The sequence below is a fragment of the Grammomys surdaster genome, unplaced genomic scaffold (assembly GCF_004785775.1).
Source record: "Grammomys surdaster isolate TR1022 unplaced genomic scaffold, NIH_TR_1.0 125612, whole genome shotgun sequence".
In the NCBI taxonomy this organism is placed as follows: Eukaryota; Metazoa; Chordata; class Mammalia; order Rodentia; family Muridae; genus Grammomys; species Grammomys surdaster.
This window is the reverse complement of record NW_021620455.1, coordinates 1,713,442-1,727,465: the sequence shown is the minus strand read 5'-3', so window position 1 is coordinate 1,727,465 and position 14,024 is coordinate 1,713,442. Positions and strand designations below refer to the sequence as shown.

Sequence of the window (14,024 nt, the reverse complement as noted above, 5' to 3'; positions counted from 1 at the left end):
CTGTCCTTGACAACAGAAGTCTTCCTGCAGCTATCCAGGGGACCTCACTGAAAATAGTTCTTGCTTGACCTCATGATGTAGGCCATGTCTCTTACCGAGTCCATGCAGGGAAGGCCTTTTACTGGACAGTGAGCATCTGCTCGGTGAGTGTTCTGGCTGGGATCCAGGCTCCTCAGAAGTGCTGCTAATGAGAACAGTAGTCAGTCCTCCCACCCCCATTTGGATGAGACCCGAGCTTGTGCAGAGAGGTCCCAGCATGGAGCATCACCTGCACAATGGGTAGGACAGGACCCTGTCATTTCCCTGGTGTCAGAAATGCCCTGGGTAGTGGCTCCATAGTGCCACTTGAGAGAGGTTGAGTGTAGTTAAGAGCTCCTTCTCAGAGCTGTGGAAATGCTGTTGAGTTGGGTGCAAGACAGGAAAAGCATACTTGCCTGTAATTATTTATTTATTTATTTATTTTTTTAAAAGGGTCTTACTATGTGGCCCTGGCTGAGCTAAAACTCAGTACGTAAAACATCTAGCCTGGAACAGTGGTAATGCTCCTGCCTCTGTCTTCCAAGTACTAGAATTACAAATGTAGGCCACCACGCCTGGCTGCCTAGTGCAACCTTTACTGCTAAGTAGAACTGGGCCAGACAGTGGTGACATATGCCTTTTATCCCAGCACTCAGGAGGCAGAGGCAGGTGGATCTCTGTGAGTTTGATGCCATCCAGGAAACTCTGTCACAAACAAAACAAAACAAAACAAAACAAAAAAACAAAGTTGAACTGACAGTCACAGTGGCCCCTCCCCTTCCTTCTCCTGTCCCTAACCATGAACAATAGCAACAGTCACAAGCAGCACCATGGAGTTGCCCTTGGCTGTTCTGGAGCTGCTAGAGGGAACAAGGATGACTGTGGGCACTGAGCCTACAGGGGTTGCTTGGCTTGGTTTGCCCAGAACGCTAAAAGGGGAAGGGTGGGCACACATGCTTACCTCTCAGAGGGTGAGGCTGGCCCATTGACCACCTTGAAGAGGTTCTTCAGCAGCTGCTCATCCCAGTACAGGTCACAGAACTTCTCAGATATGGCGCCACAGAAGGTGGCAAAGGTGAGGTCTTTCAAGGCGTAAATATACTCCCCTGGTTTACAAAGAAAGGATAGATAGGTCAATCAGGTTACACTCGGGAGGCTTTCTGATTCCCTTACACTTGATCACTAGGAAGTCGTCTCAGGGCTTTGGGGTTGAAGAGGTACAGGCTCCACATTGGAAGCTGCCCTTGTTTGTCCTGACTGACCTCAGCAGGAAAGATGTGTGGTCCCCTGAGTCCCCTCAGCAGGACAGATGTGCAGTCCCCCGAGTCCCCTTCATACTGATGCTTTCTGGACCGGGTCTGCCTCCCTCAACCTCTCCCTTGTCTGGGGCTTCCAGGGTGATCCCCATAGCTTTCATACCCATGATCAGTGCCTCTAGCCCATTTTCCATGTAGCCATCGAAGGCAAATTCTTCCTGGATGAGGCGCATGGCTTCCTGCAGCGAGGGGCAGGCTGTCATCTTAGGGGGGGATGAGGTATCTACACCAGATGGACAGAGCTTGTGTTCTGCTGGCCGAGGCTTCTCAGGATGACCATCAGAGCCCCTAGGGCTGCCTGAACTCGATGCACCCTTGCCCCTGGGTGGCTTACATGGATGTCGAGAGCCTTGGCTGGCTGAGGTGGGCCCTGGGGGCACAGTGGTGCCTGGTGGTCCCTGACCATCTGGCCTGTGCTCAGGGGGCAGGGAAGAGGCAGGAGAGCTGGGTGTCCCTGATGTTCCTTTTTGCTGGGTGACCAGAGCAGGGCTATGTGGGCAGGAGCATTCTGTGGCTGAGCTGTGGGGCACTGAGTCACCAGAAAGGTCTGGAGTTGCTCCCTGCAGCTCTGGACCAGGTGGCACCTGGTTGGACATCTTTAGGTCAGTGTCCTCAATAAGTTCCAGGGCTGCCTGCTTTCTTGTTCCCTCTCTGTCCAGCTGACCGCTTCCCTCTTTGGGCTTCTCATTTGACTCTGAGGACAAGGCAAGCTGGTCTCTGTGGAGAGAAATGAGAACTCAGGAGGAGCCACCTGTGCCTGGGGCCTCTGCTGGCAGGGAGTGGGGACCCTCACCTGGTAACACCCATGTCCTGAGCCAGGACTATGGGCTTAAAGTGAGTGGCCTCAGAGGTGAAGGCTGCTGGTAGCTCATGGGCTTCTTTGCAGCAGGGGGGTAAACCAGGCACAGGTCCGGGGACAGAGACCAGCTTGGTGTCATTGCTGACCTGCAGGAAGCCTGGGAACAGCAGGTAGAAGCGGTGACAAGCAGGGATACAGGAGAGGGAGCAGTGGAGAGATCAGTGGATACTTTTGAGTGACTCCACACTAAGGTCCCACAGGTGGGCACTGCAGATGCCCAGAGGCTGTTCTATATCAAGCTTAGTCCCGGAGCCTAAAGGTGTGTGTGTATGGATGTGTGCATGATGGTGCCTGAGGGAGCTACTGTGAGGAGACTGAGCACAGCTGGGAGGCTGAGGTCCCGTTAAGCTGGGGGGGGGTTGTCTTTTCTCTCCTGAGAGAGAAGCCAGACAGAAGGAGGACTGGCTTACAGATGAGGCTGTACATTGGTGAAGACTGGGACTGGCTTTACAGAGAGCAGCTGTAGGTGGCAGAGTCCTCAGTGAGGGAAGCTAAGGCTTAGGTCAAGGCCACATGCTTTGACCTGATCATTCTGCTTTATGGGTAAAATGTGTTGCAAGTGTCCACTCAGGGCAGGACTATGACGGAGGATAAGGGTCTGCTATGGTTAGGGGGTACTGGGACCGATGAGTAGGAAGCTTGGGTAGACCCACCTGGACTACTCTCAGGAGTCGGTGCCATGGTGGGCTTCAGTTCAACCACTGAGAAGGCATTTTGGAGGCCGATGGTCTCTTCCTCTGGGTGAACCTGGTGTGGAAGGCCATTAAATGGTCAGTTAGGGACAAAGGGTCTGAGGAGGTAGAGTATGGATGTGTGCTTTACAGCTACCAGACCCAGCCTCCAGCCTAGTTCAAGGGGCTTTCTATAGCTTGGGGGAGCTGGCACAGAAGGGTTCAGAGCCACAAAAGCCCCTTCAGTGAAGCTGTGGTGAAGCTTCACATTTCTAGGGAATGTGAAGATAGTGGAGAATCAATCCCCAAAGCCTCCCAGAGAACCTAGTGTTCCTGCCCACTGCTACCCTTAATCCTCAGGGCGAGCCCCCCATCTCCTGGGTCTCCTACTCAGTTAGGAGCTGACAGGTTCCTATGTAAAGGTCATGGGGGGTCCATAGAGGGGTCAGTCTCTCAAGATAAAGTGTTTGCACTGTCAGTGGTCGGCAGCACACCTAAGCAGGAACTGCTGAGAAGGTGGCTGCTCACTGCCCCTTCCCTAGAGTCCCTCTAAGCCTACAGTGCAGCAGGGGACAAGCAGGGTCCTATGGATGCAGATGGGAGCCTGAAGGAGTCCCTGTGAATCTTGGAAAGCATCGTCTTGCCTTGCAGGTGGATGCCCGCAGGTGGGCTAGAATCTTGCTGCTGTCCATGCCTCGCTGGAGGAGGTAGCCGCTGCACACCTGAAATGAAGGCAACATCCCTGCAGGGTAGGCTAGCAGGGCAGGCATTGGCTCTGCTGAGCCTGTCCCATTTCTCCTGATACTGCAGGGAACATTTGTGACTGAGACCCTTGGTGCTTTTCTAAATAATCCTAGTCCTGGTGTGAATAAAACAGTCATAGCTGTGAATAAAACTGAAGAGCTGAGCCGGAGTCTCAGATAGCAGGGCTCAGGGGAGGCTGCATGGGGAATTGAAAGGCAGGGTGCTGGGAAGGAGGATGTGATTGCAGAGTCACAGCAGGGTTGGATCAGAACCGTGCACCAGATGTGGCAATCCTTAACATGCTGCCTACACAGGTAGAGGAATTCTGGAGATACCTGTGGTTACATTAGCTTCAGCATCAAGGAAGGACCCTACCGCCCTCCACCCTCACCCTTGAGACTGTGAGTAGGCCTGACCAGTGTGCAGTTAGTTACCTTGATGGCCTCGGCTGCAGATGGCCGTTCTGAGGCATGGCGTCTGGCCATGTCTAAAAGGAGTGTCTTGAGTCTACGGGGCAGGGCCAGTTTGTGGTCTCGGGGTACGCTGAACTTGGCTGCTGTCCACAGAACCGCAGCCACACAGTACACAGAGGCCTGGGTGGTGGGAAGACAGGAGAGAGAGGTAATAAGAGTGGGGTTGGAGGAGATCACCCGGAGTGACTGTTTCCACCCCAAGGCACAGTTCCTCAGCTCAGTCACCAGCCTAGTGCCTGGAGCCCCACATTGGCTAGATGGGTTGAGCCTAGGGTGATGACCTATGGCCTTGGGGGGATCTACATGTTTAACAGAACCAGGCCCCTCCCCATCCTGTTTGGGTTTAGACACTGTAAAATTTCAATAGTTTGAGAACCAGTTGTTCATGTATCATATAGAACCTGCCTAGCTGGGACTTCTTCCCAACTAATAGTGTGCTGCCAAATGGTTACCAACTGGCTCTCTGTGTAGACAGCCCTCTGCATTCACAGAGCAGACACTCTGTCTCTGATGGAGGAGCGAATAGCACAGAGTTTAAGGTGCTCTCTGTCAGGCTGATGGCTCATGCCAAGTGCTCTCCCTAGTTTTTATTCAAATGCATCATCTGTAGCCAGTGCAGGCTCCTCGCATCTGCCTGGGACACTGTCATGGATCTGAATAAGTGTGATCAAAGCAAAGCATGATAGTGTGTAGTGGCACATGCCTTTAATCCCAGCACTATGGAGGCTGAGGCAGGTAGATCTCAGAGAGTTCAAGGCCAGCCCGAGCTGCCGTATTTCAAAACAGTCAGATAAGACCAAAAGTTTGGGTGGAGGAAGGTCACTTTTTCAGGCTCCTGGGCCACACAGTATAGAGTATGTTTTGTTAACTGATTGTTAGTCAGTTTTGTCACTGCTGTGACGAACACCTGCGAAGAACAAGATAAAAACACACTATGCACGTCTGAAGTCACTGACGTCTGGGGTCTCCTCTGCAGCCTCAGCTTTAAGCATTATCCTGTCAGGAAAGCAGCACTACCTTACTTTCCTTGAGTTTCCAGGGCCCTTGTAATTCTTCTGCTCTCTTCAAAAACGGCATTCTGTGGATGACGCCAGGGATGCTGTGGGCTGGAGCAGTAGCCTAAGTCACTTGGACCACGGCTGTAGCAATCTCTGAGTGTTTGGAAGGTTGATTTCAGTAAAATGAATCCTGGGAAACATTTTTCTAGGCTGATCTTTGCCAGCAGATCACCCTGGAACGCTTCCCTTTTATAGGAAAGATCTCACAAAAGCCTGTATGGGTGGAGTCCTGCCAGTTCCTGAGATTCCCTCCAGGCATGTTCCCCTGTGTAGCCTTGGCTGTCAAGGAACTTCCTGTGTAGATGAGGCTTGCCTTGAACTAACAGAGATTCTTCTGGCTCTCTAATGCTGGGAATAACGGTGTGCACAATCACTGTCCATGGTTTGGCTTCTTTTTAGTGGTTGTAATCTTTTCAACAATGTCTTTCCTTGGCCCTTTCTTTCCAGATGTTTCTGTTAGGGGCAAATGTCTCAAACCTTTCCACTCCACTGTAAATTCTAGTGACAAGCACTCAGCAGTAATCATGCTATAATCTAAACAATATGTTGTCTTGAAATTCTCTCCACAAAAGTAATAAGTCCATTACTTCTAAATTCAGTCTTATCAAAATTACTAACATGTACACTATAAATTATTTTCCAGACTGGAACACAAGTGGCTTCCAATCCAATTCCCAGTAAGGTCCTCTTTCCGCTTGAAACTGTATGCACCCAGCCTTTTCTGGTTGCATGTCTGTCAGTATTTTGAGCTGAACTTCTTTTTTTTTTTTTCACTCTGTAGACCAGGCTGGCTTCAGACTCAGAAATACCACTGCCTCTGCCTCCCCAGTGCTGAGATTAAAGTAGTGTGCCACCACTTCTGGGTAGCTCTGCTTACAGCTTCTCTAGGACTTCTCTAATATGCCTTGTTCAATGCTTCCAAATACTCAAAAAACAACTTCCTAGAACTTTAGAACCACTTTTCAGGCATTCAGACCAATTACCCCACATATATAGCACCAGAGTTATTTCTGTTAATTTTTTTTTGGTTTTTTGAGACAGGGTTTCTCTGTGTCGTCTTGGCTGTCCTGGAACTCAGTCTGTAGACCAGGCTGGCCTCGAACTTAGAAATCCGCCTGCTTCTGCCTCCCAAGTACTGGGATTAAAGGCGTGGGCTACCACCGCCCCCGGCAAGAAAGATAGTTTTTAAAAGATTAAGTACTTTGTTCTGCCTGTATGTATGCCTGATTGCCAGAAGAGGGCGCCAGATCTCATTATAAATGGAGGTGAGCCACCTTGTGGTTGCTGGGAATTGAACTTAGAACCTCTAGAAGAACAGTGTCTTTTTCTTTCACTGCCCAGCTTCCCCCTCCAACCCCCCCCCCCCACCCCTCCGCCCTTCCCTTCTTCCTTTCACTCTGGCCCGCTAGCTCAGGCCCTCCTGCTGATTTTTGTTAAACTTTATGTGAATGGGTTTTGGTTTTTTGCCTGTGCACCATGAGAATGCAGTGCCTTGGGAGGCCAGAAGAGGATGTCAGATCCCCTGGGACTAGAGTTACAAATTGTTGTGAGCCTCCACGTGGCTGCTGGGAACTGAAACCAGGTCCTCTAGAAGAGCAGCCAATGCTCTTAACCTGAGGCATCTCTCCAGCCTGCATCAGTTTTTGTTTTGTCTGGTTTGTTTGTTTGTTTTTCAAGACAAGGTTTCTATGTGTAGCCCTTGAACTCACTGAGATCTGCCTGCCTCTGCCTCCCAAGTGCTGGGATTGAAGGTGTGCATCACGACCGCCCTGCTTCAAGTGGATGGGACGTGTGTGGAGGTCAGAGAACAGCGTGTGTGAAATCATTTCTCTTTTTCTATGTAGGTCCCTAGATATAGAACTCAGATTGTCAGCCTCAACAGCAAGTGCTGAAGAAGTTTCCTCTATTTCTACTTTTCCTGAGCTTCTTTTTATTAATTAATATAATAAAGAGATTTTTCTCCTTTTTTTCATTAATACATTACATTAATTTCAAGTATTGAAAAAGACTGGTTTCAATATCTCTGGAAGAAACCTTCCTTTTTCATAGTAGAGGATTGGTTTTACATACGACTGAATTCTGTGTATGTTCCAAGAGTTCCGTTTTCATTTGTATGATAGAAAAAAGTTTGTACTCTGTCTAATTTGAATATCAGGGTGAAATTAACTTCATAAAACCAAGCTGGGAAGTGATTTTCCTCATGTGTGTTCTGGACAAGATTATGTAGGGATAAGGTCAGTCTTTCTTTACTCATCAGTATCATTTTCCAGTAGAGCAGCAGTTCTCAACCTGTGGGCTGCAACTCCTTTGGCAAACCCCTGTCTCTACAATTTACATTACGACTCGTAACGGTAGCAAAATTACAGTTATGAAACAACAACAAAAATAATTTTATGGTTGGGGATCACCACAACATGAGGAACTGTTCACAGCATTAGGAAGGTTGAGAACCGCTGTGAGAGAGAGTCTTCACATTGTAAGCTCAAGTCCCCCGATAGCTATGGGCCATCACAACAATCTAGTTCATGCTGGCTGAGCTGTGGAGTTTGTGTCCATCTCACCCAAGCTTCTGAGTGCATGGAGAAGCTGCTTGAGGTGTCTCCTGCAAATGCCCCTCTGCCATCCCTGCTTCAGATGTTTTCTCTCTTCTTGCTCTTCTTGCTCCCAGTTCTGTCTGCCTCACCTGCCCTGTTCCTAGGGCATCTGTCTATCTACCAGGCTGTTTTCGTAGTGGCTTGTTTGGATAGTGGAGCCGCGTCAACACCTGCCAAGTCTGCATACTGCCATTGGTATCCTGTTCGCCTCTCCCACTTGCAATTGTTTTAAGTATTTCCTCCACATACATTTATAAACAAATGAAGCTGTTATCCAATACCCTGGAGCTAGCGTTACAGGAGAAGCCACCTGCTGTGGCAGCTGGGAATAAAACTCTGATGCTTGCTCCATGCCATCTCTCCAGCCCAGTCTTTATACTTAACACACACACAAATACACACACACACACAAAACACACATACACACACAAAACACATACACACACAGAGCCCTCAAACCACATTATTAGTGTGTGTGGATGGTGTGTGTAGGGGGACCAGAGGACAACTCTGTGGTGTGTAAGTTCTCTCTACGGAACCTTTGCGTTCTAGGGCTTGAACCCAGACTGTTGGGCTTTACTCAGCAAGTGTTTTAGCCACTGAATAATCTTGCCAGGCCAGTCTTTTGGCTGCTTAGAATGTACCATACTATTCTTCTCCGAGATACATTTTTAGTTCTTTTTTTTTCTATCTTTTTTTCTTCTGAGAGCATCTTGACACATAGAGGTTTTGCAGAAAAGAGGACTCTCAGTGAAAGGTCTCCACTTCTAAGGTCATCAGGAAGGAACTCTGTTGACATTTGAATAGCTTGCCCTAAACATAGGTGAATTGTTTCTCTTTTCATCTTCAGCTTTCAGAAGTTTTACTACAATCATGGTGTTGGTTTCTTTAGGTTTAGTCCTTTTTTCTTTTCTGTTTCTCGAATGTGTAGGCTTATGTGTTTTGCCATAATTGGATATTTTTTCATTCATTACTCATTCATTGATTGCTCTTCTGCCTCACCCACCATTTTCTTTCCTTCCAGAATTCTGATGACATGAATGCTTGATTTTCTAGGGCAAGCTTCTGAAACATGTTCAAATTTTGATCTCATTTCTTTTTCTTGTCTAAATGTCTATAGTTGCAGCTCCCCTGCACCTGTCGTGGGTGGCTCCTCAGCATCAGCAGCCGAGGCCAGTACACCTCTGTTGCTCTCAGGGTCTCAGGTCTAGGCCGGCCAATGGACCCTCATACACATTGTGCAAGCAGAAGGAGCAGTCAGGCCAACTGAAGTCACCTTGCTCATTTCTGGCCCTCTGGCTAGCAAGCCTGGCCTTGGGGAGGCTCCCTTTGCCTGTGCAGAGTTTCCCAAGGGCCACTTCTCTAGTAGTAGGGTCCAGCATAGGAGATTGAAAAACCACTTGGCTTGCTCTGCCCTATCTGGTATCACCCTGCTCCTTCACTCCTTCCGCCCACCCCCATGGTCCCGCCTTCTATATTGCCCCGCCCATTCCTTCCCTGTACCTAGTTCCTTGCCTTGTGGAGTACCAGGTGAGCCAAAGTCTGGTGGATCAGCTAACCTGGTTCTCAGGGTGGGGGTTGCATCAGGTTCTGAGTGTAATTTAGTTCATTAAATTTAAAGTTTATAAAAGCCTATTATGTTAGCCTGTTAGTGGCGGCGGGTCTAGCCCTCGGACCGGAGCTTGTCCCGCCCACGGGTCCAGGGCACGCCCATAATTCAGAAGACATCAGTGAACACTGCTACAGTAGCCCCACGCGTAAGATGGTGCCACATTTAGGCCATCTGACCCCGCGATCCAATGGGCAGAGGGTGCGGACGGCGCGAGAGGTGATGTGGTTACCTTCTCTGTCACCAGCTTCTCTTCTGACACCTCCGGAGCCAAGAAGAGCGAGTTGTAGGCGCCTAGAAAGGCAACCGCAGTTTGGTTATTCTTCCCACCTTGGAGAACCCGCTCTGGTTCTCCGCTCTCCCGGCCCCCATGTGTGTGACTACCCCATGGAGTGACCCATGTGTACCATTGGCAGGGGGTGGTCCAAAGAACACAGTCCCGTCCTCAGCCACCAGCACGTTGTCCAGGCACAGGCGAGCTGCAACAGAGCAGATCAAGTATGCAGCGGTGTGTGGGCAGCGCCCTCGCCACTATCAGGGAATTTCAGGCCACACAGAGATCCCAGAGAAATCTGTCAAGACTGGACAGACACTGGAGGGCTGACAGTTCTATCCAAGAGTTGCCTAGGAACACTGTTAGGGTGTATCACCCTCATCAAGTTAAGAATAAACGGGAGGATGGGTGGGGACACGGTCCACATTGCTTTGCCCCTGGAAATGGCTGGGTGAAGTAGGTTGGGCCCTTCAAAATCTCCAGACTTGTGGCTAAGGGGCAGCTTATCACAGCAGTGATCTTGCCACTCCCTTTTCTCCCTCCCCAGCTTTTGGGCCCGGGGCTCAGGCAGAGCAGGGTGACTCATCACCTGGGTGCTCCTTGTGTGTCTGCAGAGTGCTAAGGCAGGAGAGGCACAGTGCCCACAGCTCATACTCCCTGAAGGGCCGGCCTAGCTTAGACAGAAGATCCTGCAGGGATAGACTCTGTGGAAAAGAAGGGTCACATAAGAACGCTCTGTCCACCTGGTGTCAAGGAAGGGGTTCCATGGAGAGGGATGTGTACATAGTGCTTCCGTTTCTACTTGCAGTGGCTCCCTATGCCAGAGACTAGAAAAGTTCTCCAAATTAAAAATGTGTGGGTAAGTGTATGGAGTAACTGTACCCATGAAATGGTACAGTTACCATGAGAAAAGATGGCAGCTCCTCTGAGAAAGCACAGAGAATTACCTCAAGATCCAACAGTTTCATTTCTGGGTACCCCTAAGACCTGAAAGGAAGCTCGAGTGGACAGCTGTCCACCCAGGTTCAAGGTCTTTCACCATTCACCAGATCCCAAAAGGGAAGGCAGCTCAAATCCCCACAAATAGATGAACGAATAAAGAAATGTGATCCAGGGGCTGGAGTGTTGGCTCCGTGGTAAGACCACTCGATGCTCTTGGTGTAGAGGATAGCTCAATTCCCAGCACCCACACAGCAGCTCACAACCTTCTGTAACTCCAGTTCCAGGAAACCTGATGCCTTTTTCTGTCCCCTGCTGAGTACCAGACATGCGCATGGTGCACAGTCATCCATGCAGGCAAAATATTCATGCACACAAATTAAAAATAAAGGTTAAAAGAAATGTGGTCCATTCATGGGACAGACTATTACAGTATTCCTCAATCTATAAAGGAAGAGTGTGTTCACTTCCGTGAGCTTGTGCTTTAAAATATACAGTGTAAAACTTAATGTTTTAACCATTTTTAATGGCATGGCCTAGGGCAATAAGACCGTTCAGGAGCTGGATGTGGTGCCACACATCTGTAATCGCAGCATTTGAGGCAGAGGCAGGAGGACCAAGAACTCAAGCTTGTTCTTGGCTCTACAATGAGTTCCAGTACTGTTCGGGCACCATGAGACAAGAAGGAAAAAGAGAAGGGGTGGGGGATGGAAGAAGGGAGGAGGAAGAGGAAGAAGTGGAGGAAGAAGAGGAGGAGAAGGAGGAACACTACAGTGTTGATTATTGATGAATCTTGAGGATACTATGCTGAGTGAAACAAGCTAGAGAAAACAGAAGGTTTTTGATTTCACTCATGAGGTTTTATCTGTAAAGGCAAAAAGTGTAGAAGGCAGTGAGGCTGTGGAGAGGGATGGAGGCGAGTCAGTGTGTGCTGGGGGCAGAGCTCAGGTGTAGAGATGATTAAGTGGTAGATGTTGTGTTTATGGGTGTTTTAACACATCTTCAAGTAAAAGGAACTAATGGAGCCTAGAAGAGAGAGTTCCTGCCTGTGGAGTTCCTGCCTGAAGGTCACCACAGAAGTGCGTGTTAGCAGATGGTTTCAGAGGCTATCCCTTTACCCAAGATGCTATCCACTGGCCCTGTGCATTGCAAGGGTTGACATGTTAGGTCAGTCTGTGGCTCTTTGCTCACTAGCTCATCTGGACTGCTTTCGGACCGCTATATCCTCAGGTGAGAACAATGGGCCTGAAACCTGAGGTGAGGGCTCCCAGATCTGGGCCATTCCTATGTGGGAGTCTGAGGTCTGGAGGGTGCTGGTCATACTCTGTCTGAGGGAGGCTGACCAGATGGTTAAGGTGAAAGCTAGGCTCATCGGTCTGCTGTGTTCTGTTCCAAGGGAGAGACCTCAACTCTTTGCCTGTGGCAGTGCCTTCCCCTGCACAGGCTACCCAGCTCCCCACGCCATCTGTTTATCTAGTAGGTGGTGCTGTGTGGTGGCTGTAACCTGTGAGAAAATCCTGAGATGGTGACTGAGAAAATGTGTGCATCCCTGGCCCAGACAACACAGATTATCTGCATCATTGACCCTACATGTCTTTAAGTAACCACACCTCCCATGGGAATTCTTCAAGCTCTCAGCAGTGTACAAATGACAACAGACACCACAGAGTCACCTGCCTCACACTCTCTCCTTTGGGGCAATGAAGCCTAGTGGGAGATGGGGCTAATGGTTGACATCAGCAGGCCCATGTCTTGGTAGACAGATGTATGTATACTGGGCCACTGGCTCAAGTGTCCTTACCCTGAGAAACAGGCTGGGACGCAGAGCTTTGAGGAACCCACTGAGCAGTCAAGTGGGGAATCACACTTAGTGTTGTGGTCTATATCTGGCCTGCAGACCCATCGTGCACTAGAATTTCATCCCATTGTGGAGTATAAAGTTCAAGGAACCTAGTCTGAGGTAAGGCTCAGAAAATGATTGGGCCTCTGAAGTAGCACTACTGGGAGCCATTAACTGTGGGGTTGCACCTCTACACTGGTGGATGGAGGCTGAGCAAGTTAGTGCTTTCTAAGGCTGTCCAGAGGTTAGCTTACATGTCTGAGGGTGACATCTGGCACTTCCACCAATTTGAATTTGAAGCTCCCTTTAGAAACAGGAAGTCCCTCCAAAACACAACTAATTATTGCCCAGGACTGAAGGAAGGGCAGGGCAGGTCATTTGTGAGCTATACACTGAGTCAAAGGAGAGACAACCTTTCATCTGTTCCTTCATCACATACCTGCTCTGTGGCTGCACTTCCCAGTCGTCTGGATTCTTCTGGAATCTTCTCTTCACTGCTAGGTATTTGGCCTTCATGGTCTGCATCTCCAGGGTCTACAGGGCTGGGTGAAGGTTTGTATTTTACAGATCCCTGGCTAGGAGATGAAGCCTCCAGTTGTCCCGAGGCTCCAGGACTCCTGTGTGGATTGCGGCCTGCACCTGGTGTCGTATCCAGCTGGGCTCCAGGCTCCTGTTCTGGCCATAGTCTGCTTTTGGACTGCGTCTTGAAACCAGAAAGGCCATTTTTCCCTTCCAGGAAGAGCTTCCTGGGGTCTGGGGGAAAGAACTCAGACATGGCCAGCTGGTTTCTTGAGCTGCTCAGTGACAGGCAGAGGGTGCTGGCCTCTGTGCTTTCCTGCAGTAGCCTGGGAAATGTCTGAGCCTTTTTCAGACGACTTCGCCTGAGGATGTCTCTGTCCAGCTCACCCAGGGGGCACCTGGCATCCAGAACAAGGCTGGCCAGCCCTTCCTGTCCTGGGTTCTCACCGTTTCTCATGGGGGCTGACAACAGTGGTTTGGGGGATGGGGCTCTGGGCCTCTGCCCAGCCTCCTGCTCTACCTCTCTGGAAGCAGGAGGCTGGAGTAGGCCCTTTGGTAGGGACAGTGCCTCTGGATCAGTGCTGAGGTCTCCTGGCATCTTCTTGGGCCCCACATTTCTTGGAGCAGGCCTTCCCCTCCATGTGTTCTCGCTGAGCTCTGAGCAGAAGGTAGGATACGGTTACAGCAGGGAAGCTGCTTGTGCTAGGGTGGTTCCCCAACAGCCACCTCTAACCCTGCCCTACACACCATCACAGATCCTTCCCTCAAAGTCTCACAGGGCAGGCTTACCTGTCCTGCACATCCAGATTCCCACTCCTCCCCTTAGCATAGGCTCCAGACCCACCCCCCCCCAGGATCTACTGTCACATAATTCAGCCAATTAGAGGCTCTGAACAGAGGCTTCTGGGTCTCCCTCTCGGCTGAGTGTCCCAGAGGATCAGCTCTCGCCTGTCTAATTATTGTGTCCCAAAGCTCCTTATGTTTCTATTATGATCACAGAAGCCACTCTGTAAGGGGAGAAACGGAATCTGGTGGCAGTCATAGGGCACATAGTTTTCTACACACATGGCATGCAGCATGGTCTTGCACACATGCTATGGACACAGCCTT

General features: G+C 49.8%; 1 protein-coding gene across 1 annotated transcript in view; it reads right to left on the bottom strand.

Annotated features, from left to right (window-relative positions):
- Kndc1 (kinase non-catalytic C-lobe domain containing 1) overlaps positions 1-14,024 on the bottom strand; it is a 46,258-nt gene that overhangs the window by 17,631 nt on the left and 14,603 nt on the right. The window contains exons 6-16 of the mRNA XM_028787167.1: positions 12,835-13,571; positions 10,206-10,320; positions 9,750-9,821; positions 9,575-9,636; positions 4,043-4,201; positions 3,509-3,586; positions 2,847-2,940; positions 2,128-2,290; positions 1,438-2,051; positions 980-1,124; positions 96-181 (exon numbers count right to left, since the gene is read on the bottom strand). Coding sequence (XP_028643000.1) covers positions 96-181; positions 980-1,124; positions 1,438-2,051; positions 2,128-2,290; positions 2,847-2,940; positions 3,509-3,586; positions 4,043-4,201; positions 9,575-9,636; positions 9,750-9,821; positions 10,206-10,320; positions 12,835-13,571 — 2,325 coding nt within the window. The remainder of the gene's footprint in view (positions 1-95; positions 182-979; positions 1,125-1,437; positions 2,052-2,127; positions 2,291-2,846; positions 2,941-3,508; positions 3,587-4,042; positions 4,202-9,574; positions 9,637-9,749; positions 9,822-10,205; positions 10,321-12,834; positions 13,572-14,024) is intronic.